General features: G+C 32.3%; 3 protein-coding genes across 5 annotated transcripts in view; 2 read left to right on the top strand and 1 right to left on the bottom strand.

Moving 5' to 3' along the window:
- The first annotated feature begins 2,614 nt into the window (after window positions 1-2,614).
- Window positions 2,615-9,698, top strand: LOC123676753 (46 kDa FK506-binding nuclear protein-like). Its single transcript, XM_045612928.1, has 7 exons — window positions 2,615-2,796; window positions 2,907-3,103; window positions 3,294-3,465; window positions 4,650-4,807; window positions 5,812-6,216; window positions 7,295-7,467; window positions 9,430-9,698. The coding sequence occupies exons 1-7, from the start codon at window positions 2,787-2,789 to the stop codon at window positions 9,509-9,511; spliced, it is 1,197 nt and encodes a 398-aa protein (XP_045468884.1). The 5' UTR covers window positions 2,615-2,786; the 3' UTR covers window positions 9,512-9,698.
- A 2,541-nt stretch (window positions 9,699-12,239) lies between these two features.
- On the bottom strand, window positions 12,240-17,177 carry LOC123675790 (ankyrin repeat domain-containing protein 12-like). The gene is made up of 2 exons (XM_045611309.1): window positions 16,173-17,177; window positions 12,240-13,762 (listed from the first exon to the last, which is right to left on the bottom strand). Exons 1-2 carry the CDS (start codon window positions 16,453-16,455, stop codon window positions 12,312-12,314), a joined length of 1,734 nt encoding a protein of 577 aa, XP_045467265.1. The 5' UTR covers window positions 16,456-17,177; the 3' UTR covers window positions 12,240-12,311.
- Window positions 17,178-20,986: 3,809 nt separating this feature from the next.
- The window catches only part of LOC123674723 (Kv channel-interacting protein 1-like), a 228,272-nt gene continuing 225,220 nt past the window's right edge, over window positions 20,987-24,038 (top strand). The window contains exon 1 of one of the 3 annotated variants that reach the window (XM_045609729.1): window positions 20,987-21,131. The gene's annotated coding sequence lies outside the window, so the exon portion shown is untranslated. The remainder of the gene's footprint in view (window positions 21,132-24,038) is intronic. The other 2 variants (XM_045609723.1, XM_045609727.1) reach the window with 2 other exon arrangements.

The following is a 24,038-nucleotide window of genomic DNA, read 5'->3' as shown; positions in this document are numbered from 1 at the left end:
TTCGGGGATATGAAGCAAACATATTGATATGATAAAACCATGAGTAGTTTTTACGAATGGAAGATGGTTAATACATACTAATATGATGAATTCTCATTTTCAATGAATTCAAATGAATTGTGGATCTTTGACATAATTTGTGGTGAGATTTTCTTGATTGCAATGTTCAACTTCTTTCTTTATGGTCAAGTCTAGATGATAAATGATTACATCAGCTTTTCGTCAAGTGAGTGTTAATCTTATATGACAAGTATTTTATTTATAAAAGTGATAAACTTTTGTATTGCATTCTGATAAATCCTAGATTATACATTATTCTTTGTCAAATCTTGTTATAATTTCTTGTTATTTATATGTTTTTCATATATTATGTATTATCTTAAAAAAGCAATACTTTGAAGAATATTTTAGTTTTTATAGTTCTTCAGAGATTTTTTATAACTGGTTGAAATATTCTTCATGGGATTTTGAAGATATGATGGTTGTTTTGGTCGAATCAATTAAAATGTGATAAAAATCGTGGTAACAACTGGAATAATAAATAATTGAATAACAAAAAAGTACTTCCATGAAACTTCATACTTTATTTTTGTTAACCTGAACCAAAAATATAACCTTGTTATTGATTTCAAAAATTTTAATAACACATACTTAGTCGATTTTGCAACAAATTAGATTTGCTAGTTGCTTGAGGAAATGCTTCTTCTGTACTTCAAGCTGCTGAACCTTAACATAAAGAGATATAAAAAAATTAGAAAAGCACGGTCATGAAGTCAGGAGCTTATAAGCACTTGTTCCAATGATCTAAATAGTTCGATATTCTGCTTAAATTTTCTGATTCTGGTGAGTCGTGGCGCGATCAACACGAAATTTTTCACCAAGCTTGAAATTGTCATTTCAAAATATACAGGAAAACTTTTACTTCAACATGATCTGTTGTTGAGAAAATAATGTAATATGTTGTTTTATATCAACATTGGTTTGTTCATCGGTTTTATAGTAACATAAAGATTGGCTATATTTTTTCGATCTTCTCGACTTTTCTCTGGTTCTGATGACGCGATCAACGGGAAATTTCGAAAGGAGTTTGAAGTAGTTATTTCAAAAGTTCATGTATTTGATGTGATGTATTTTGATAGAAATGGTAGTTTTGAAATGAAACAAAAAGTTGAACAGCCATATTTTCGTAATCCTTAGAGGGATTTCCCCATGAACGAACTTAACACTCTTAACAGGTCATTCGAAAAAAGTAAGTATAGTTCTTTCCGTTCGAGAGTTATCGTATTTACGGATGGACAGAAATTAATTTTAGTATTAATTTCTCATCATTGGATCAAGCTATATCCGCTGAGACCATTACCGGCTTAAAATTCAAAAATTACAGACATTGTGATGAAAATTATTGAGCGATATGTTTAGGGAACGACCGCTTCAAAATCAACAATCGCAATACATATATATTTTATATCATACCAGTGATACCTACATCTAAATTGGCCCATGGCTCAGATTAGCAGAAAGGTATAACTTCTTGTTAGTACAACTAAATAAGTACTTAATATGACACATTTTGTTAACCAGAAAATAACATCTGAATACCCTTGTAAAAGTTAAGACTGTTCCAAAGATTTTCGGATACACAGACCCACAAGAAACCAAAGTTGTTCAGTTCAGAATAGTCTGTAATACATTTTTCTAGCGAAAATTAGATTGTTTTCTCTACCTTCGTTAGACTCAGAAGCAAAATAAAATTAAAATAGGCCACGAAAATGCTAAAATGAGAAAAAAAATTATCATATATATATATAAGGTATCTACCAAAACACTGGGAGTAACAAAGAAAATTGAGAAAAGCACTGGCGTGAATTCAGAAGCTTTTGAGCGCTGGATCTGACCATCAGCTTTAATAAATTTCGCATGAAGCTTGAAATTGCTATTTGTTCGGAAAATATAAGTAGTTTTTTCGATATTCTTCTTGAATTTTTTATGGTTCTGGTTAAGCGGTCAAGGTAAAATGTTGCATGAAAGTTTTAGTAACGAGAACGCAGTAAGGACGTTTTACCGATCGCAGCGACGATTCTGAGATCGGTAGTCCTTAATGTTCGAGATACTTTTATAGCGTTTTTTGCACGATAGACAAAATTTTTACTTGAACTACAAAATAATGATCCAAAAAATTAAAATAGTCATTCGCGGCTAATGTCAATGTTGTTCATAATTTCCTAGAAAATAAATTCGACTTTGTTGAAAAAATTTTGCGTAGCGTAGGTATCTGTATCTCGAAAACAAATGAGAATCGTATAAGAAAATATGCGTTTTTTTGAATTATTTTCACTTTAACAATACGCTCCTGGAGTTTGGCCCGTCCCTCCCGACTCATCCTGCATAGATGGATGCATGCACGCATCGCTCACAAATATTTTAATCTCAAAATATACATCTATCGATTTCTTTTTTGAATAATTTTTCTTCAACTGAATCTTCCCCTGTTGTCTGTATTCTCATAAAATCAGAGATAACATCTCTGATTAAAATAAAGAAATCTAATTAGAATGCGATTCTGTGAATATAACTCGCAAGCGTATTAGCACAGACTAATCTGTGGTATTAGATTCTATGAGAATGCCATTTGAAACGTTTTCCCTCGTATGAAATCCGTTAATAAAACCATAGTCCAGAACTTTCTTTGTAAAAGTAAAGGGTCTTTTCTAATAAGATTCAAAGATTCCATCTTCTTTACTTTCATCAACTTTTTCTTTTCCCAGTCTTTATAAAAATCAATCAAAATGTTTTGGGGTAAGTATTTCTGCGATGACCGGTATTTTCAGCACGTGTTATACAGTTCTATCATGGAACAATTTTTCCGTTATCATTGTATCCGATGTTTTATACAATATGATTTACAGGATTGATCATGGAACCTCAAAAACGTTACAGCCAAGTAATAAAAAAGGCATTCCACATATCCATGGCGTGCTTGGATGTTTCAAATTCTGATGACCAACCTGCTCAAATTCTGTGTGGATATGAAGGCAAAAACTATTTACTTTGTACTTTACAAAAACCAGACAAGCTTCAATGTAACTTAGATTTATATTTTGAGGTGGGTAATATATAAATGTTCATCAAATGCTATGAATGCTTAAGAAACTACAGTCTTTTCTCACTTGATTAATTAAATACCGAAATTACATTTGAACCTTTTTCTCTTATTACACTTGATGCATTTTATTGATAATCATGATCAATATATATGCTATACATGTAGGTGTAAAGTTTCAAATTTTCTATAGGAAGGACATACTGTATCTTTTGCTTCTAATGGTAAAAGTCATATTCATCTCACTGGTTATTTGACAAAAGATGAAGAAGAGATTGAAGATGCAAGTGATGAGGAAGATGCCCAAGAGTTTGAGGTTCAAGCTAAGAAACACCTTAGAAGTAAAGATAATTCCGTTAAAGAACGTGAGTTTTTATGATTTACTATTAACTGTAACATCAGTATAAAATATCATTTTCGGTAAACATGTAATATATGACTTTTGAGGCCCTCTACTGATGTCCAATTTTCTATGTTAAATTTATTTATTCATTTGTTATTATTTAGGGTGGCTTATTCCAAGTTGTAGATGCACACCTATTAATGTTCAATACACTTCTTAAAAATTAAATCTATTTGAATATTTCACTCTCTTAGTTTGCAGAGCATACGAAAGAAAGAACTGAGCAAAGAAAACCGTCACTTGTGCTGACAAATACTCTATCTAGGTTATAAAAAGATCCACAATTACATTTTAATTATTTAAATTATATGTATATGCAAATTAATTATCATGTTGCTATAACATGGAAATTTTCTTGACCATTTTATTTGGAGTGTTCTGTCAGTGCATTTGCATGAGCACCTTTGCTGCGAGGATGAATTTTGTTCCATCATCAAGCCTTATTTAGATACAATCAAGGTATAATCAAAGATATAGGTAACCTATTATTATAACTATCGCGACCTATTGCGGGAATTGGTGCCATATTTCTATTTTCTATGAAATACCTGTTAATACTTCGATATGGTGATGTAGCTGCCATTTTGACATAGCAGATTCAAGGGTGCTGTTAATTTTTCACTCATAATAATGAAAGATAATTCCCTCTAATTAGTTCGAACTACTGAACCATAATTGAAATGAATCCTCATTATTTGGAAGAAGGATTCCTCTGAACTTTTTGATCATAGGGGTTTTTGAAAAATTTGTTCCTCAATTGAAATTAATTTATCAAAAAAAAAAAAATTAAATAATAAACACAAGCCAGAAGTAGTGGTAGTGAAGACATTTTCCTGATGAAAAAAATGTAGTGGTATTGCAGTTGAAAATGTTCGAAGTTTTTAACTAGACCTTGGACTAGGAAGAAATTTTCAACAGGGACCGTCCAACCATTCACTCTTGGGTAAAAAATTAACAGAGCTGTGCCTGAACTGTTGATGAGACACAGTAACAAAGCCTTCACAACCGGTTCTCCTAACTCTTACAAGCTCTAAGCTTCTCTAAGTCTTACACGGGCCTAGGAGAGTTGGGATTGAAAAACATAAACACTATATTTGCGATGGGTATATTTTTAATAAACTTTTTTTTATTGAAAATTTTGTGCAGCTGTCAAAAAGAAAATTAAATTAGAAGAAGCTATTGATGAAGAGGAAGACTCTGATGATTCCGATTTCAACATAGAGAAGTACTTTGAAGAAGCTGAGGCAGAAGAATCTGAAGATGAGGAAGTTGAGGATATGCTGAGTGATGAAGAGGGAGATTTGGTGAGGAACAACGTATTTGAAACATTTAATTTATTGAAATTTATTATTTCAATGATATATCTTCTTTAGCAAAATAGTAGAAAATTTGCATTCGAGCTTTTAGTCAAACATATTTTCATTGTTGTTCATCCAAAAAGTTCATGAATCAAAACTATCTCATGCCACTTTTCAGAAGTGGATTCTATTTGGTTCTTCAGAAACTCCTAATGAGTAACCTTTTATGAATGACTGCCAGGTCATTAATTTCATTTTTCTTTTTCTAACCGTATACCTAGATTGAATTTTTTAGATGTATAGAAACTGATGATTGTGCACCCTGTGCAACTCTTTTTAAACATGCCTACACCAAATATTGATTAGTCTAATAGAGGACAATTGGTTCATTTAGCGGTGAATAGACGAACTCGCGTATGGAGGAGGATGAGTCCCTCAAGCGGCCTTTAGACAAACTCTTATAGTACAGTGACTTTATATACTACAGTGACGACAACTTCGGCCGTCCTCCATTAAGTCTGCGGGAAATAATAGACTCAAACGTTAACCAGTGTTTCAAGACCACTCGTTTCTTTTGATAACATCTTCACATTGTAGAGGGGTTTGAACCCCCTGAACCAGTCACAATCACTAACAATTTAAACAAGAATGCTTCGAAGCATGTGAAACAGCCCTGCACTCGAATGTAAATAGTGAAAATCAGAGATCTCTGGTGAAATCCCTGATGACTGAAAGTGGTGGATGTATGTATACACACGTGTTTTTTCGAAAGATGGTAATTAGAAGATATAGTTCCTTGTGTTTGATACGAAATATCTAAGAATGTATATTTATGATCAGTATTAAACAGATAATACTGATACCAAATATTATTTTATGTTATGTATGAATCCTTCTATCTAAAAATTTAAACTACATATAAAGGTTAAAAATCGAACAATGAACATGGAAAGAATTTCAATAAAAATCTAAGTTTTCTTTTCTATTGCTAATAAAAAATTGTTCAATAGGAGGATGAAAGTATGGGTGAAGAAGAAGATGGGGAGGAAGAAGATGTGGATCAAGAGGAAACTGAGGATGAAGATGATGATGCTGAAAAAGTAGAAGAAATAAAAGAACAAGTTGTGCAGAATGGTTTGAGCAAAAAATCTAAAAAAAATAAGAAAGAAGAACAACAAACAACTCCAACAAAAAAGAATAAACAAAATAAAGAAAAACAGCATGAGCTGACTCCTGGTCCTAAGAAGCAAGATAAGGCCAACTCTGTTGATCAGAAGAGTAAATCAAAGGAAGAAAAGAAATCCAAGGAATCTTCACTTTCAGTTCCTAAAAAGAGAACATTGGCAAATGGTATCATTGTTGAAGATTTGAAAGTAGGTCAAGGAGATTCTGCAGGTGCCGGCAAATTTATTCATGTAAGTACAATTAATGGGTTCTATTTCATATGACCTGAACTGTATATAGTCCATAACATTTGAATCATTTCAAATATTGCACAATTGGAAAAGCACTGAAGTGAAGTCAGGGAATTTTGCATGTTTATTCAAATACATATTCACGTAATTTTTTCTACGAAATTTCTGGTGCGAATTTTTCCTCCTATTGGAGCATACTCAATGTTCGTAACACAAAACTGAAGTCAAAACTTCCGGATCTGAAAATGAATGAGATATTTTCAACACAATCTCATTTATTATTTTCTTGAAACGTAAAAGCCTACTATACATAAGTAATGAATACATGCTTCAGAGGCATACTCATGCCATCTCTGAACCAAATTATGAGAAAGGAAAATACATTCTGCATTCAAATTTTTTGTATAGTCAATCTGAATAAAATTCACAAATTTTTTAATAATGACACCCTACGAAAATTCAATTGATGTTGTGTCTACTTGCATGGCATTACATCAAACCTCTCTGTGAACAGTGAACAAACAAGAAATTTCAAAACAAATCAGTAACCGTTCTCTGAAAGGTAGAAAAATATATCAAAATGTTAAAATTGTTTTCAATAAAGTAAATATGGAAATATACAACATGCAATATAAATAGGAGTCCTTGTATCGAATTATATTAATTAATTGAATATTTAATTTTAAAAGATGTCTATTGAGCTTTTGCATTATGCACAATGATCTGAGAGTGTAGACGATGTCATAATTCCGAAGCCAAGGAATGGATTTTACCCATTGATAAACTTAACTAAAATATTCGGACCCTAAAAATTTCAAGTCTCATTCAAGAGTTTTCGTGTACAAGACGACGGGAGTTAATTTCAACCTCATATCTTCATTAGTACATCGAAATTGTTTGAGATCATCTTGGTTCAACGCTGAAGAGTAACAGAAATGTGGGCAAAATGATAGCATGCTGTTTCCTTGGAACAAGTGTGCAAGAGCTATCCAATTCAACTATCTACTACTACTATATTTTTTTTTTGAGGTTATATATTTCATAACATCTATCTTGAATTTTTAAAATTTTTCTTCAGGTATATTACGAAGGACGTTTAAAGAACAATAATAAACTCTTCGATAAAACACTTTCTGGTCCTGGATTTGGTTTTCGATTAGGTAAAGGCGAGGTTATTAAGGGATGGGATATTGGTGTTGCTGGAATGAAAGTTGGAGGAAAGAGAAGGATTATATGTCCACCTCAAGCCGGGTGAGTTTTTCATTTCTATTTAAGTGAATATTCAGGAGGTCTAGGTCTAGATAAATAATGCTAAAATTTACATAAATTTCATTTTATACATACTATCCCATTTTTTTAGTCTTAACAAAATGTTTATGTGAAGAAGATTATTGTGAAGTATTGGAAATCGTTGATTTTCTATTTTATACTTGAACTTGAGGTAAACACAATTTTGCTTAACACGTTGACTGCCATATCGGTCCTCGGGACCTATACGGATCTGTATTCTTGTGCGATTGAAGTGGGATTCAATATTTTCTCAAATGCGAACTCCACAATTTTCAGGAGGCTCAAGATGGTTGTGTGTTACATATTGCTAAAAAACTGCAAGAATATTCACATTCTGGTCAATGTCAACGAATCATATTGATCTCCAGCGACCTATAACGCACTGAAGTGAAACGCATGTTAATTAAGTACGGGACATGCAATTTTAGGAGTGAACAAGTTAGGTAATTGAAAAACCTAAGTGTGTATATATATATATATTCTTTTGAGAAAGAGCAATACAAAATATTAATTTCAAACAATCAAGCATATGTGTCGATGAATCTCAGTATTAGCAGAGGAAATGTAACGGGGCATCATACATTTCAACGTATGATACAAGAGAACAGATAAAAACCTCAGCAAAAACTCTGTCTCCCCGTATCGGTGTAGTGACTGGTTTGTGTAAACGTTTACAGAATAAGCTGACATAATTTATATTGAAGGACTTCCTCTTCAACCAAAACAAAATTTTCTTTATCCTCTCTTTTCGGTTGACGACTCTATAATTTCCAATTGGATCCTAAAACAAACAAAAAAAGAAGCAGAAAGGAGTACTAAATATTAGTTTTCATTATATCGATTTGAAGTTAACTACCCATTCTAAAAAAGAATCTGAAATTGAATGAATAGCTTGGAAACCATCATGAAATTTATAAATCGGACAATCATTCACCAAGTGGTCAATGGTCTCTTCTACACCACACTCACACAGTGGGCTATCAATAGAATGCCATTTGAAGAGGGTACTATTACAACGACCATGACCAGTTCTAAGTCGATTTAAAATACACACCTAAGTGTGTATTAGATTACAATAAGGTAAAAAAGGAGTCGATTATAGTGATCAAATGTTCTCATACTACTCAGTATTACAGAGAGGTACAGGAAGGTCAAATTGTTATTTGGAATATCTGTTGTAAATGCATGTTGTGAATTCTTCTCAACACATGTGTGAAGCTGACAGGCCCAGGAAGAAAAAAAAAAGGAAAATATGCAAGGGATTCTACCAAGAACTGCATAAAAGCATTTCTAGTCGTGAGGAGAATAACAAGGATCTAAGTTAATGAGTTTCTGTGATAATTGTAAAGGAAAACCTGGCATGTGTCAATCGTACTTCAACAAACTGCATAATCTAGTTTAATGCAATCAAACAAATTTTGAGTGATATTTAATAAACAAAGCAATTTTTCACTAAATAAAATTTTAATTTTTGTTGTGAAAAAAATAAAGTTCATATAAGTTTTTATAGTTGTTTTAGAAATCTAGATGCGAAATAGTTTGCTGTAGCCTGATGCGATGCATGCTGTACGCAGATTTTAAATTTTTATAGTTAGCTAAACCTTTTTAAATTTCAAGGCAATGTTACAAAATTTAACACAATATGGCATTGAAAAAAAAATTTAGATATCGGTCTCCGGCAACCTATATCGCAGTAGAGGAAAGTTATGGGATCTGTCTCTGGGGACTGATGCCACATAGGAAACAAATCTTGAAATTTATGTAACACAGTCAACATGTTAAGGAATTTCTATTTTTACTTAGTGCTATTCAACAGAGATGATGTCATTTTCAATTATAAAGGTCACATTGATCTTCAAAAATGACTTAAACGTAACAGTAATTGTCACTAATTCCACTAATTCTTCACAATTTTATTTTCAGTTATGGCGCTAAGGGATCTCCACCAGTAATACCCCCTAATTCAACTCTGGTTTTTGATGTTGAATTGAGGAAAATCAAGTGAAACCCTAAACTGATAAAAAATATCTGTGCTATTTCGATATATTTAAGGAGTACATTGTTATTAGGAGAAAATAATCATGAAATTATACCAAGTATGGACTGATATTTTTATACCATATGTAACTTATCAAATAATGTTTTTAAATATGAGATTCAACTATAAGTAATTAAATTGAATAGCATTTTGATTCTTTGTAAATGTTTGTTATTGTGGAGACAAAATTCTTAGTAGTTGATTCATTTTTATCAATTTTTCTTGTTTCTGTTGTTTCTTTGTTAGTGAAGAATTACATTCATTTTTTGAATAAACTTTTTCACCATGAAAAAAAGTTTTTTAATGATAAATTATGTCCTCTTTGGTTGACTGTAATCTGAACTTGTCCAAAAAGGAATATTTTTTCAGAAAAATGGTTAACTATATTCTGCCACAAAGATTATGTGATGATGATGATGATATGATTATGATTTTAAAAACTTTTAAGAAGTTAATATGAAAGCAAATAACTATCTCAAACTATTCTATGTTTTTTGGATTGATAACTTCGATTTTTTTGAATGCCAATTGGAAACTGATATATTATTTCAAAAATCAATTATATTTTTATATTGAGTTGACAGAGCTGTAAAAATTTCTTTGCTAAAGTATCTGAATACAAGATAAAATACTTTTTGCAAAGGTATCTGGAGATGCCTCTCATGGAGTCCAGTGTTCTCCTTGAAGGTATTTACTCTTTATTTCTACAATTAGCATAAGTGTACATGTTTGGATTAGAAGGTACGGTCCAATAAGATGGCCACTAAGGAGCCCTGATCTTACTCCTTTGGTTTTTCATGTCTAGAACACATTAAAACGAAAAGTTTATCAAATACGCGTTCAAACTCAAGATGATCTGATAATTAGAATTGAATTGTGTTGTGCAGAAATGGGTCAGAAATGTTCTGAGCTACGCATGTTTTGTAGATTCAGTATGAAAACGATGTGTGAAATATATTGAACAAGGCGATAGACATTTTAAACATTTGCTTTGAGTTAATCGTTCAATTATTTATAGCGAGTTTTTTCAACATTTCTTTCTCTTTCTTGACTTCTTTATTATAATATGTATTAATAAAATTTAGCTCATTCATTTGACTCAAAAGATAAATTAACAGTTCTTGTGAGAGTAACTCCAACATTCAATCAGAGAAAACAACTGATTCAATCATTAAGAACTTCAAAATGAGAGAAAATCAGGTTTGAATAATTTCTTAGTAGTAATAGTAACTGTTGTTTATTGTTATCCATTATATTGAGGTAGAAAACAAGCAGCTAGTACAAAAGTTGATGTCATTCGAAAGATCTCTTAATGGGGTAGTTTTTGCTGAAAACAAAAGATGTTTACCATCAATCATTTTTCATCGATAAAACTATTGGAAAAATATGATTGACATTTTTCACCTAAGAATAATTATGTTTATCTGCTTACCATGCCCGCCCTAAGGAATTTTTTGGCACAAAAAAATTCTTGTGTTATAGCCGTTTTCATGCTCTTTTGAGATATGTGATCAAATTTGATGAGGTTACAAGGATAGCTGGAGTATGATTGATTTAAAAAAATTGAGAAACTTATCTCGTAAAAATACGAAATGTTGAATTAAAAAATTTCCGTCAATATTTCGACCATGTGTTATATGACATTTTTTGTTGAAAATCACATATAGAATCTCGCCTTGAAGTTTTGGAATTTTTTAAAGTAGTTTAGACAATCCTTTCTGAATAAAAAAGTCACTCAGAAGCAAATCACAGACTATACAGTGTCTACTTTAAAAAGGCCAAACCTTGAAGGCGATATTCTACATGTGATTTTCAACAAAAAAATTCATATAACACATAGTCGAAATATATTCAAAATATGATTTGAGGATACATCCAAACATTTTTTATTGTAAAAAAAATGTAAATGTAAAAAATGTATTGATATACATATCAATACATGTCTCTCTCAATGTTGACAAACTCTGAATATTTTAAGAGTTTGTCTGATGAAGGGGTCTGATTTAGACTCTAAAACAAGAGTTAATTAATTCAAAGTGTTAGTGCTCCATTTTTCCAGAAAATATTATTTTCAATCTGACAGCTCCTGATAATATAGCAATTATATGAGAAAATCATTTAAGCTTGTTTCAGAAATTGAAACTGAAAACTCTAAATGAGTGTTTCTTAAAATTCCAATCTTCTGAGAGGACTAGGAGAGTTGGGATAAAAAACATTGAACAAAAGAAATATTTCCTGCCGAGTTAACTGTACTTTATGGTCTTCAACTCTTCAAGCTTGTAAATGACGATTCATGAACGAACATCAAAAAGCTTCTGATGTCACATCAGTGCTTTTTTTCACATATTTTAACAAAAAATGTTGGCCTCTGATTGACCACTTTATTGTCTCAAAAATAAAAATAATCATACATATCAATAAAAACTAAAATTTAACGGGTTCCCTAGAAGTGGTTTAGGTGTTTCAATTAGAAAATTCCAAAAGTCACTATTATCGGAAAAAGAATTTAATGAGAAGACAATTTTGATTATATACCATTGTTTAATTTTTTAGTATACTTACAAAAGCTTTGAAACCAAACATATAAACATTGAAACTAAAATTTTCATTTCTGAATAACAAATACTTATTATTTTTTATATATCATGAAAGCTTGACTAGAACTTTCTGTGATGAATTAATGAGCTTACTTATATTTACATGTAATACTATAAAAACTCTGTAAGAAAACAAAAATTAAAAAATATTCAAAACATTATTATCGATATCAAATAGATCTATAAAAATACTTATAATTTATAAAAGCCAATTCATTAAATGAAAACTTCCGTTTTTTATATTTTGGTGTTACTATTATAGGTTTTCTTGATTTTTCATTTTTTCTTTCTTTTTTCTTGTTTGTTTTATTTTTTCCTTCTTTCTTATTATTTATCTTTTTCTTATGTTTTCTCTTCTGAATTTTTGAAGAATTAGTTTTAATGAGTTCATCATCTTTTGAAATACATTTTCCCAGTACGGCGAGTTCCTTTTTTGGTATGTATTTCATAATTTCCTTTACGCAAGAATAATTAAGCACTCCGCCAGAGATTAGAGTGATACATTTCACAGCTCCTTCTTCTTCTGAGAATAATTTTAACCCAGACTGAAATTTGCTTATCAGATAACTACCATAAATAGGGAATTTAGTCCCTTCTAATAATTCAGATATGATTGTAACTAGAGTTGGGTTCCTACACAGTCGGGATATTTCTATATCAGTTGATATGAGAATTTTTATAAGAGAGTATTCAGATTCAGTTAAGAATTCGGGTACTCTGCAAGACTTCAACATTTTTAATTCTTTTTCACAACTGTTCCTGAAATGTTCATCAAACTCAGTTGGGTATTCAAGAAATTGCAAATTTTCACCGATTTCCAATAACGATATATGTTTCAAAAATATTCTTCGTTTATAATTATAATTACATGTTTCCAATTCATCCAAGAATGATTTGTTCTTGTGATTTAATATTTTTGTGTCAGCTCCATTTTTAATCAGTAAATTGAAGAAGGCTGGGATGTGGAGTTCATCACAATCGTACACTAACCTGTGGAGTGGTGTGTTACCGAATTTATCTTGTAAATTCACATTAGCTCCTCTTCGGATCAACAACTTGGCACATTCTATTTCATCAGGATTACACTTAGCAAGAATCCCTAAAGGTGTTAAACGGTTGTACCCAAATGAATTGGGGTCACATCCTATATCCAGTAAGAATTCAAACATTTCATAGTTAATTTTCCCTCTTTGAGAACATAGATCATGAAGGACAGTATTATCATTCTTATCCCTTTCTCTCATGCTTGCTCCATACTGAAGAAGTAATATCGCTTGCTCAATTCGATTATATTCAACAGCACAGAATAATGGTGTTTTCCCGTAACTGTTTTTTGCTTCTACATCGGCTCGGTTTGTTAAAAGATATCTTGTGATATCTAACCGTGGCATTGTAACTGCTACGTGTAAGGCGGTATTCAGAACAAAAAACGATTTTTGATATAGTTGGTTATTTTCTTTCAAGGCGTACTGCAAAAGCTCCATGGACTGGTAGCCAATAGCGGCTAGAACTGGGTTGTAGAAAGAGTAGCGGTATTCTGATAAAATTGCACCATTCGGATCAAAATCAATATCGTCGAAATATTTTAAGAACGTTAGGAAGAACTTTATTAGTTTTTCATCTGAAATCAAATGGAAAAATAATTTTTGGTGATATTTAAAAGACATTAGACTCTACGATTTATTTCCTCTTTTATCGCAGAATACCTCAAATTAAAATCATATTTTATTCACCATATTGAATGAGATATAGACGTACCTACTCGTAGGTGAACAGTAAAGGTATCATTTTATTTATTTATTGAATCCCTCATAAACACCATCTAGATTCTAGACAGTAGTTACATGTAAAGTTAGAATTACAGGAAAAGGAAAACACAGAGAAGAGAAAAAAAACAAAAACACAACAGTACCTATAAAAGATCAGTAACATAGTGTTTTTTTCTCAAATTTCTGTAATTTCCGAATTATATATAAGTCGAAAGTAATCTCTAATGCTTGCTTCAAACTCACTGTTCATTGATGGGCAAAAATCAATGACTGTCAATATGGTGGTCTCATTGCTGTATTACCAAAAAAACGCGCATTTTGGGGTTAAAATTTCAACTGCGCAGTTGAGATTTTGTGTTTAAAATTTCAAGTTGCTCACACCATCAAAATCATAAAAGAATACTGGCAAAATTTCGTATTAATAGCGACATCAGAATCATAGAACATTCAGCCAGGGCCGGTGCGAGCAATTTTGGCGCCTGAAGCAAAGAATTTTTTGGCGCCCCTGCTGAAAAATATCATAAACACCCCCCCCAACAAAAAACATCACCTGATGCCTCCATGATAATTCACCATTTTCGATTTCGCTAATCGTATCATCTTTCTAAAGTCGTTTCCACTAGGTTTCTTCTTATTTTACGGACATTTTTACCTACAATAAATTCCTGGATTTCTTCGACGCTGATGAAAAATGCGTAAGTTATATGTCTGATTCTCACATTCACAATCGATCACATATACGATCGATAGATAGATAGATATGTTTATTCGTTCTCATTGATGAAAGATGAAAGATTACCTATCACACCACAAGATACAAAAGGCGGTAAGGGATGCAATGCTTCGAAAACTAAATGGGATTAAAAACATATATGTTCCGCTGAAAACATTTAGCATTTATCAGTAACTAGTTTCGAATTCAGAATCGTAGGAATTTTCCATATGTTGAATGTGTGAACAACTTCCACGTAATTCGAAGTGTTGTTTTTCGTCTTTGTGAAATACATTCCATCCCTCGTTCAATTAGGCTAATAGGCAATGCTGCTTATATATTGGTTGGCTCGTCATGTGTTATTTATTGAACAGACGGCTTAGTAGACGGTTTGGAGATTTTTAATGCAGGGAATGTTGATAAACGCAGCAAAGCGGACCAACCTCATGTTGTCTTTAAGAATCAAGACTATATTTTTTTCAGAAATATGAATGGGCGGCCACAAACTGGACTAAATTGCCGCCCATCGAAAACAGGCGCCTGAAACAGTCGCTTCACTGTTTCACCCCTAACGCCGGCCCTGCATTCAGCGGAACATCGAAAAAATAATAAGGCAACCACTGACGTGAAATCAGGTGGTTTTTGGCGCTCGTTCATTAATGCGTCAATTGCGCCCTTGGTGATTACATAACTTTGTATAAGTAATATGTGATCTTCAAGGGTGCAATGGGCGCATTATGAACGAGTGCAAAAAACACCTGATTTCACGTAAGTGGTTGCCCTATTATTTTTGTCGATATTCCGCTGAATGTTCAGTGATTCTGATGTTACTATTAACACGAAATTTTGCCAGTATTCATTTATGATGTTGATGGTTCGAGCAGCTTGAAATTTGAAACACAAAATCTGAACAGCGCAGTTGAAATTTTTTTTGTGGTCATACAGCATGAATGACGAACGCCAATTACCCCCTCGTTACGCCTATGCACATCTACAACAATGACTTAAAGATTAAAACAAATATTTATATTGATCTTGACTTAAAGATTAAACAATATTTACATATTTTACACATTTATATTCATCTCATGAGCTCTCCAAAAGCGAGTTAATGAACTGAGCTCCTGATGAAATCGAAATCTCTACTTTTCTCATTTTTTTTGAGTGATTTCAGTTTTAGAGAAATAATTTCAGATCGAATAATTGAGGGTTTTTAATGTTTTCATCTTTAATATATTCAACTCTTTTATCAGAATTTTTGTTGAAAATAGGGAATAGTTCATAGATAGTTTTATTTCAGATTTTTTTTTAACTGTATTGTGTATGTATAGAGTATAATGTAATGTTTTATTATTTGAATCTTTATTGATATTAGAGGTAAACTTTCGCTTTAAAAAAATTCGTATAATTACAATGTTATCACACGTTTTGAATTCACGATTTTTATTACCTTGAGATATTTTGTGATCTAAGAGGAGAAAATAAACTTAAATGTAAAATTAGCAATAATTGACTTTTCAAATAAACTATTTAAGAACATATAGACTCACCTTTGATTTTTAGCACTAAGTCGATTAATCTATTGCGTCTGTTACCAATTCGGCTATACGCCATTGGTTCTGCTCCATGAAACATAAGATAAAATACTGCCACATAATCCCTGTCAGTAAAATCCTCCCTCATCCTTTTTCTCACTAATGCATCTAAATAAAAATTTAGGAATACAAAATCACTCTTTCTAGTTTCAATATATTCGGAGACAGATTTAACTGATCCAGAATTCATAATGAAGTCGTGAATACCATTCACCGGTAGATTTTCAACAGAATCCATTATATATCAATTTGAAAACTAAAATTCAGAAAAAATATTCACGATGTGTATTCTCTCCGGTTAAAACTATGCAACTGCAACTTATACAAAATGTGGTCACTTCTATAACCAAATTCAGGTAGAAACTTCAAAAGTCGAAAATACCAAATACTGACAGTGACGAATTTCGGATACAAGCCCCTTTATGGACTAAAAAAAATTTTCGGGAGAGGTCAGTTGACTTGAGCACTAGATAAATATTGCCGAGTTTGCGACCAGTAATTGTACAATAATTTAATTTTTACAGCGTAATTCACCGCTATGGCCTATTAGACGTTTATGGAAAACTTATCATAATTTTGTGCTGAAAATTTGCATAATCGGGTTTTAAGACAATGATTCTCATCAATAAAATATTTTCAGATTTCTATAACTTCCGGTTATACCGGAAACAGACTGCTAGTTTCGTATTTCAAATGGCGCACCTAGTATATTATTGCATGATTAAATAACTTGATGACAACTTCAGCAATAGGCCATATCTTGGGTATAACCACAATGGTTCATGATTTAATGAGATTTTTATGAAAAAATGGTTGCGACGATTTATTTTTCATATTATGATAAAAGATATTCACTGAATTTTAATTACAAGCGATTTTTCGATTTATCGTTTCCCAACATGTCGCTATATAATTTAATCGAATTATGTGCCCGTAATGATCTCAAACGATAAGATTCTAATCACTGATGACGAATCCGTAGTTTAATTTGATATTGTTCGTCCCTAAACATTAAAAACTAAAGAATTTATTCAATCTCGTACTTCGTCTCGAAAAAGTATAGTTGATAGTATCTCCAAATTAAAACTGAAAATTGCCTTCTCAACAATAAATAAAATATCTTTTTCCTACAACTGCTATGAAAAGTAGCGTATTCTTCATAGCTTACTCAATTTCAAAACTATGTATTGCTCATACTGTGGGAAATATTATTTCTCACGGCACTTTGCCCACACCTCGCTTGGTAGACCAACGAAATTGGACTTTTGAGTCGTTTCTATGGAAACGTAATAAATTAGCACATACTGTCAACGAAGGCCATTTTGATTTGAATCAAGTCCATTACTTGAATTATTGAAATTTGTGCAGTTGAAGGAAAAGTATAGTGTGCAACATGTGGAGAAAGTCCTTTTCTCGCTCGTGTGTTTGCGGCATTCGCCTTTCAGGCTCGTGCCACAAACTTCCACACTCGCGAGAAAAGTTGGACTTTCCCCACTTGTTGTACAATGTACTACTTTATTCAATGCGAAAGATTAAATTCCAAAGAGTTTATAATTAAACATGTTCATTTTGCAATATGAAAAACATAGGTCAGATAGGACGTTCATTTAAAACTAGATTTCTTTCTTTTAGAATTCATTGAAATTTTTAAACGAGTGAACAGTAATAGTTTCGAAATTAGTAATGAACGAACAAAACTGTGTTATTCCAAATATTCAATACCTTCAAATAATAGGTACTAGAAATTCCATATATTTGCAAAGCGGTCTAAAATGTTCCTTCGTCTTAACAGAATTTCCTACAACTCTTTTTGGGTGTTCTTGTTACTTTTGGTACCTGAATTGACATGAATACCAGAACCAGTGTCTGAAGATGAACTTGAAATAAGTTCGTAACTTCACTGTTACACAATGCGATCTCCCAATTGTTAATATCCATTTTTATTGGTTGTAAAAACATGATCAACTACCAAATAGTAACCGCTGAAATAGATCAATACTGACATTTATTTAATGGGGTACTGAACATTTTTTTAATTCTAAAAGTTATCACAAAATTTTCATTTTCACCTCGATTGAACCTTGAGTTTTGAACACAGAATTTCAAACGAGCAGATCCTAGTCGAATTTCACCCATTAACCGAACCATTAACGAACCCAACCGCGATATTCGAGATCCGAAGCTAACCTGCAAATTTCCAATTACTAGGTCTTATTGTTCAAAAGTTTAGAGTTTAGGTACGAATGGCCGTTCGACCGAACAGCTTAATGGCAGGACGGACGGTCGGATAGAATTGAATTTAACCAGGAATGCATCATCAGTAAGTTATATCATTCGAGACCATTCTCGACCCAAAATTCGAAAAGTACAAACATTGTGACGAAACGATATAACGATTGTGTGATGTCCCTAACTCCCTAGACCCCTCGTAGGCTACCCCTATGCACTAGCACTCACACCCCAAGTTATTATATTTTAGTGTGCATAATTCGGGAATTGAGACATCTGGTGGTGACATTCGTAAACTACGTTAGTAAAACATTGGAGACAGGTTATTTTAGGTATAGTTTTATAAATTATTGCGGAGTTTATTTAGAAGAATGATAGATATTCAAGCATCTTTCTGGTTTTTGAAAATCAACTTCAGGTACAGTCTTATCGTGGATATAGATTAAATGCATATTATTAAATACGCAAGTTAATGTTAATGAACTCTTGATCTCTTCATATATGCCAATAAACTTCATTTGGCTAGACAAATCAAGTTACAATGTTTATCTTACTCATTAAACAATTCAATTTATTATAAACTTTGGTCTCTGTCATATAGTTGACTACTATTTTATTTGTATGCCTTGAAAACTATAGAAGCCGACAATTCAAATTATCGAATCACTTCAAATTATCCCTCTGTAGGAGTAAGTCTTGTGATCATTGTGTTGTGGAAGTAATAAATATTTATAAATATAATTTCTCATTTTGTCCTTTAAAAATACCTCACCTTCTCGATCCATCACATACTTTTTCAACGAGGATCGGATCATCATAATTGGTACAGAGACGAACGCTCAAAAAATTGAGAAAACCACTGACTTTATGTCAAGACTTCTTGAGTACTTGTCATTAATGTGCCTATTTTACCCTTTGCAGATCATAATACTATATATGTATTAATATTTCATTGATTCAGTCCTTACTTGTTGGAAATTCATTATACATGAAATAAAAAGAACGTAATTGCCAAAAAACTATTGTCTGCGATAATTGTTTCGTCACACTGTGGATTGATCAGCCTACATTTTTTGACTGATAATAAACGGCTTGTAGGAAACTAATATACAGGATGTCAGGATGTTTCGAAACAACGGTGCCAACCAATGTATAGAATACCTGGGTCTTCTAAGCAATGTATGAAATAATACAAATGCGTTTTTCCATTTCATACTTTACCTAGGCATTGTATAGAATGCCTGCTGATCTGCTGAAATGATTCAGGTGTGAATTCATTATTATTACGTTAAGTATTATGTTTTGTAATAGGTATGTAATTGAAATTAATTCATGATTGGAACATTCATTCAATTTTTTTTTTTCTTTTCTGATGTTTTCAGGTCTGATGTTCCCATATAAGATTAGCAATGGCTTTATCGATTGTCCTCAAATTGTTGAACTTATTCTGCTCTCAGTAAATGTTATAAGAAATAGAAATAGTGGCATTTTCAAGATTCCTTTCTGCAGAACAAATTATGGACAAATACTCACAGCAACAAACTTGAGCTGTTCGGTTCATCCTTGGCTTCCTTTAGAAAAGCTGTTAGAAGGTTGTAATTATTATTTTTGTTTTTTTGTCTCCTTTTGCTTGTATTTATCCTATGTATTTATTTTATTATTCGAATACCGGCTACTGTATTATATTTTGTTTATTTAGAAGTCACGTACAGGCTCACGCCTCTGTGATTGAATGTTTATACCCCGTAGCTTACAGAATAAACTATATTATTATTATTATTATGATTACATTAATGTGTGCACATGTATTTTTGTATTTTTGCTTTGTATCTTTTTATTTAATTGTAAACTGGCTTGCCGTTTAAAAAATAAATTTTGACCGAGGAGCGAAAGTAAGGAGTAAAAACAATTTTCATAAGAGATTAAGTGTTTTTAACTCACTTTAAATCGTCAGCGTCTTCCCTCTTCAATGCAATCTTACACATTGCCTGCTAGGCATTATATATTCTATAGAATATTGCCCAGACTTGCCCAGACGGGCAATGTATGAAATAAATGATATTTCATAAATTGTCCAACCTTTTCAGCCATTCTATACAATGCCTAGGCATTGTAATTAATGCCGTATTATACACATTGCCGGTAGTATTATAAAATTTGAATTGATCAATGAAATTTATGCAATTATTAGGTACTGAACGGGCGCGCAAAATAAGGAAATTATAAACCACAGTGTTCATAGTGTAAAGTTACCTTACAGATAATTTATAGCCGGCAGTGTAAAGTTCGCAGTGTTTTTAATTTCATAGTAGATTAAGATCGCGTGTTTCAAAATAGAGCCGAAGTAGATCAAACAATTCTAAAAATTATCCTTAATTAACGTGTCGCTCCTGGTTAAAAGTTCAGATCCGTGTGGGTTCATACCAGCTACTTCTCACTAACATATCATTCACCAAATGAGCATGAATAATTCCATTTCATTGGAGAGACCGATTTATGAATGTTTTAAAATAACTTGTCCGCATAACAGCCACGATTTACCACAGAGGAGAGAGCATGTAATTCAGTTCAAGTGCGTGACTGTAAACCTAAAAATTGAAATTTGTGAACAAATAGTGAAAATAGTGAACGGTATCAATCGAATATAGGAAAAACATGTTTCACAGTCGTTGGTAGATGTCGAAGGTAGAAAGCTTGTATGAACTGATCGTGAAACGTATTGCCTCCTAATAATATTCGGTCGGTCTAATATAAGAGGATCCACGCTGAATTGTACAGAATTTTTCGTTAAATGTAGAATCAAGACGGTGGAACAAATATTTTTGAAGGTATTTGAAATCTTAATTTCAATCTACCAAAACATAACTGAAAACAATGCAGGAAAAGTATTTGATTGTTTTGTTCGTTACTTGGAGAAAATCTATTTAACGGATATCAAAAACGAGTTATTCTAATTTACGATATTTACATATAGGAAAACAGGGAGAGATGACGCACCTTTTGTAAAATGCGCCTGAAATCTACTGTTTCGAACTGATCGTGGTCCTAAAATCATAAATAATTCTTTGGTTATTAATCTTTTATATTATAACATCAACATGGAAAAAAACTCAAACATTTTTGAAAAATAAAATACAAAATTCTGATTTTGGCAATCTCTCCCGCATCCCATGGGTGAGACGACGCATTGGGTTTGGGAGAGATTGCTCAAGGGCCTCAACATAACATGCTTACTTTTCGGAAAGTGTTTTATTCCCACAGGGTATACAGTAGTTTTAAAGGATTTGCACGTGTCAAAGCCACCTGCGTCACTCCACGTACTGAATCCATTCCACTGTAGATTTGGTATTTTCGTAGCGCTCCAAGAAACCTAAGCATTCATTTTCGTCGAAAATATCGTCGTTTATGGAATCGTTTTCCATCGCACCATTTTCTTCAGAGGAAGAACTTACCAAACGTCGTTTTACACGTTTTATTCTAACAAGGTTGTTTGTCATCAACTTCTTGGGTATGTTTTTTCTGATGTCTTTTGTGATGTTTTTCTAATTATTTTTCCTGACTCTTATTCTTCTTACGCTTTCCTACTTTCCCCCTTTCCAACCTTTTTTTTTATCTGCAATCAGTCAAGTTTTGTGCAGACAAACGCTCAAAATATTTATGCGCCCTTCTTTGTTCATAACTTCAGCTCGGGACATGGATACATCTTTGGCCTTTTTAATGCTCAAAGTGGGATTTCTTTTTGAAAATAGTATAAAAAGTCGGTATTTTGGGTCTGAAAATAAAAAACTATTATGCGTCATTTGTCCCAAAATATCATGCGTCATCTATCCCAAACCCATGGGATAGATGACGCACCTGTTTAGGTTACAAAAATATTCGAAAGATAGAGTTAGCTTAGTGAATATAGCTTTTATAATAACCCAAATTCAAACTAAATTCGTCAGAACGTCAACTTTTAGCGGATTTCTAATTAATAGTGGATCAAACTAAACACCTTGCCATCTTTTAAGGTACTTACCAACTATATATCATCAAATATCTTGTAAGTATATCTCACTTTCAACATGTTTTTTTTCTAATGGCAAGAGTAAACCGTTTGTATGCACCTGTCTTGGGCAACCGGCGCAGCGTGTACCAAAAACGCGAATTATCGAATTGCGTCTTCTCTCCCGCCGCGTCACGTCTCCCTATTTTACCCTAATAAAATAATGGAAATCAGAATAATTCGTATTCAATATCGATTGCAAGAAAATACATTACTCTCCTCAAATGATATAAAAGGTTTACCTATTTTTGGAAACTCAAACCAAAACGTGGTAAATTTAAGATGTTAACTTATTATTTCCTCACAAAATGATTCAATTCGTGCGAAAAAATTATGTTAAAGGTGATATATTATGGCTGCAGGATTTGAACACTGCTATTCAATTCCAAAAATTCATAATTCCCAAACTACCGAAGATACGATTTATCAGTGAACAATATTGAATTCTCCATAAACGTATCAGATAGATTTATGTTTACATTTTTGGGATAGTATATGTACTTTGCTATTAGAACATTTGTAGATATTTGAGTACTGTAAAATTCATGGATTAGATTCTCGGTCTAGGAAGATCAACGCGGTAAAGCAACATAAAATGAAATATAGACCTAAAACTATTAGAGCTTTGGACGGCGGTAGGATGGGTTTTTTATTATACAATGTTTTCCACAAAGAGGTTTCATTTTCAATAGCTCGCTAACTGGTCAACTACCACTTTCAAAGCTGTCATCTTTTGACATTTGACTAGTAAAACTACGCCATTCCTATAAATTAAGATGCATAGAAAACCTGGTGTGTCTACTTATACCTGTAAAACTTTCAGACAAAACGGGAGATTTTTCAGATTTATACCTACTTGATTTCGAGAGATCGCGGTCTGTTTCAGATGGCGCATACATCGTTTACATTTGACATTTCTCTCAATTCTCGACTCTTGTGAACCAAGGGCGTAGATCTTTTTTTTCTTGGGGAGGGATAATCGAAAAAAAATTTTTGACAACTTCATATCTGTAATGTTAGAAAAAGAAGTTTGATAATGATGTTTGAACCAAATTACTCGAAATAATTTTTGTTGTTACTAATTCGGTTGTTCTTACCTTATACTGGGTGTTCTCAAATAAGAGTTACGAAGGAAAATGAGAAATTACTTGGATAATTTTGAGAAAAAAAGTTTCATGAATATGAGCCCACAAACGCTTTGCTTTCAATATACAGGTTGTTTCTAGTGTGTCGTACAAATCGTATCAAATATTTATTAATCTTTGCTACAGATTAGGTAAATAAATACCAAAACTTATAATTAATGCATTCATTAGAGCTTACTAGCTGGATCTTTATAATAATTTGGATTTTCCTGAGGATTACTAGTGATTTTTTCTCGAAATCGATAGCAGATACAACAAAACTATAACAAACCAAAAAGTGTAGTACTGGACCAGAGTTTTTTTCTACATTTTTCTAAAGTAACAGCCATTCACCAAAATATAGTTTTGGAGGAAGGAAGCTGGCATCCTTCCAGAAAATATATCACCCTGTAGATTTGCATT

This window comes from Harmonia axyridis, chromosome 3, assembly GCF_914767665.1.
Source record: "Harmonia axyridis chromosome 3, icHarAxyr1.1, whole genome shotgun sequence".
NCBI lineage: Eukaryota > Metazoa > Arthropoda > Insecta > Coleoptera > Coccinellidae > Harmonia > Harmonia axyridis.
The sequence above is the reverse complement of the archived record's forward strand: the minus strand, read 5'-3'. Positions and strand labels throughout refer to the sequence as shown.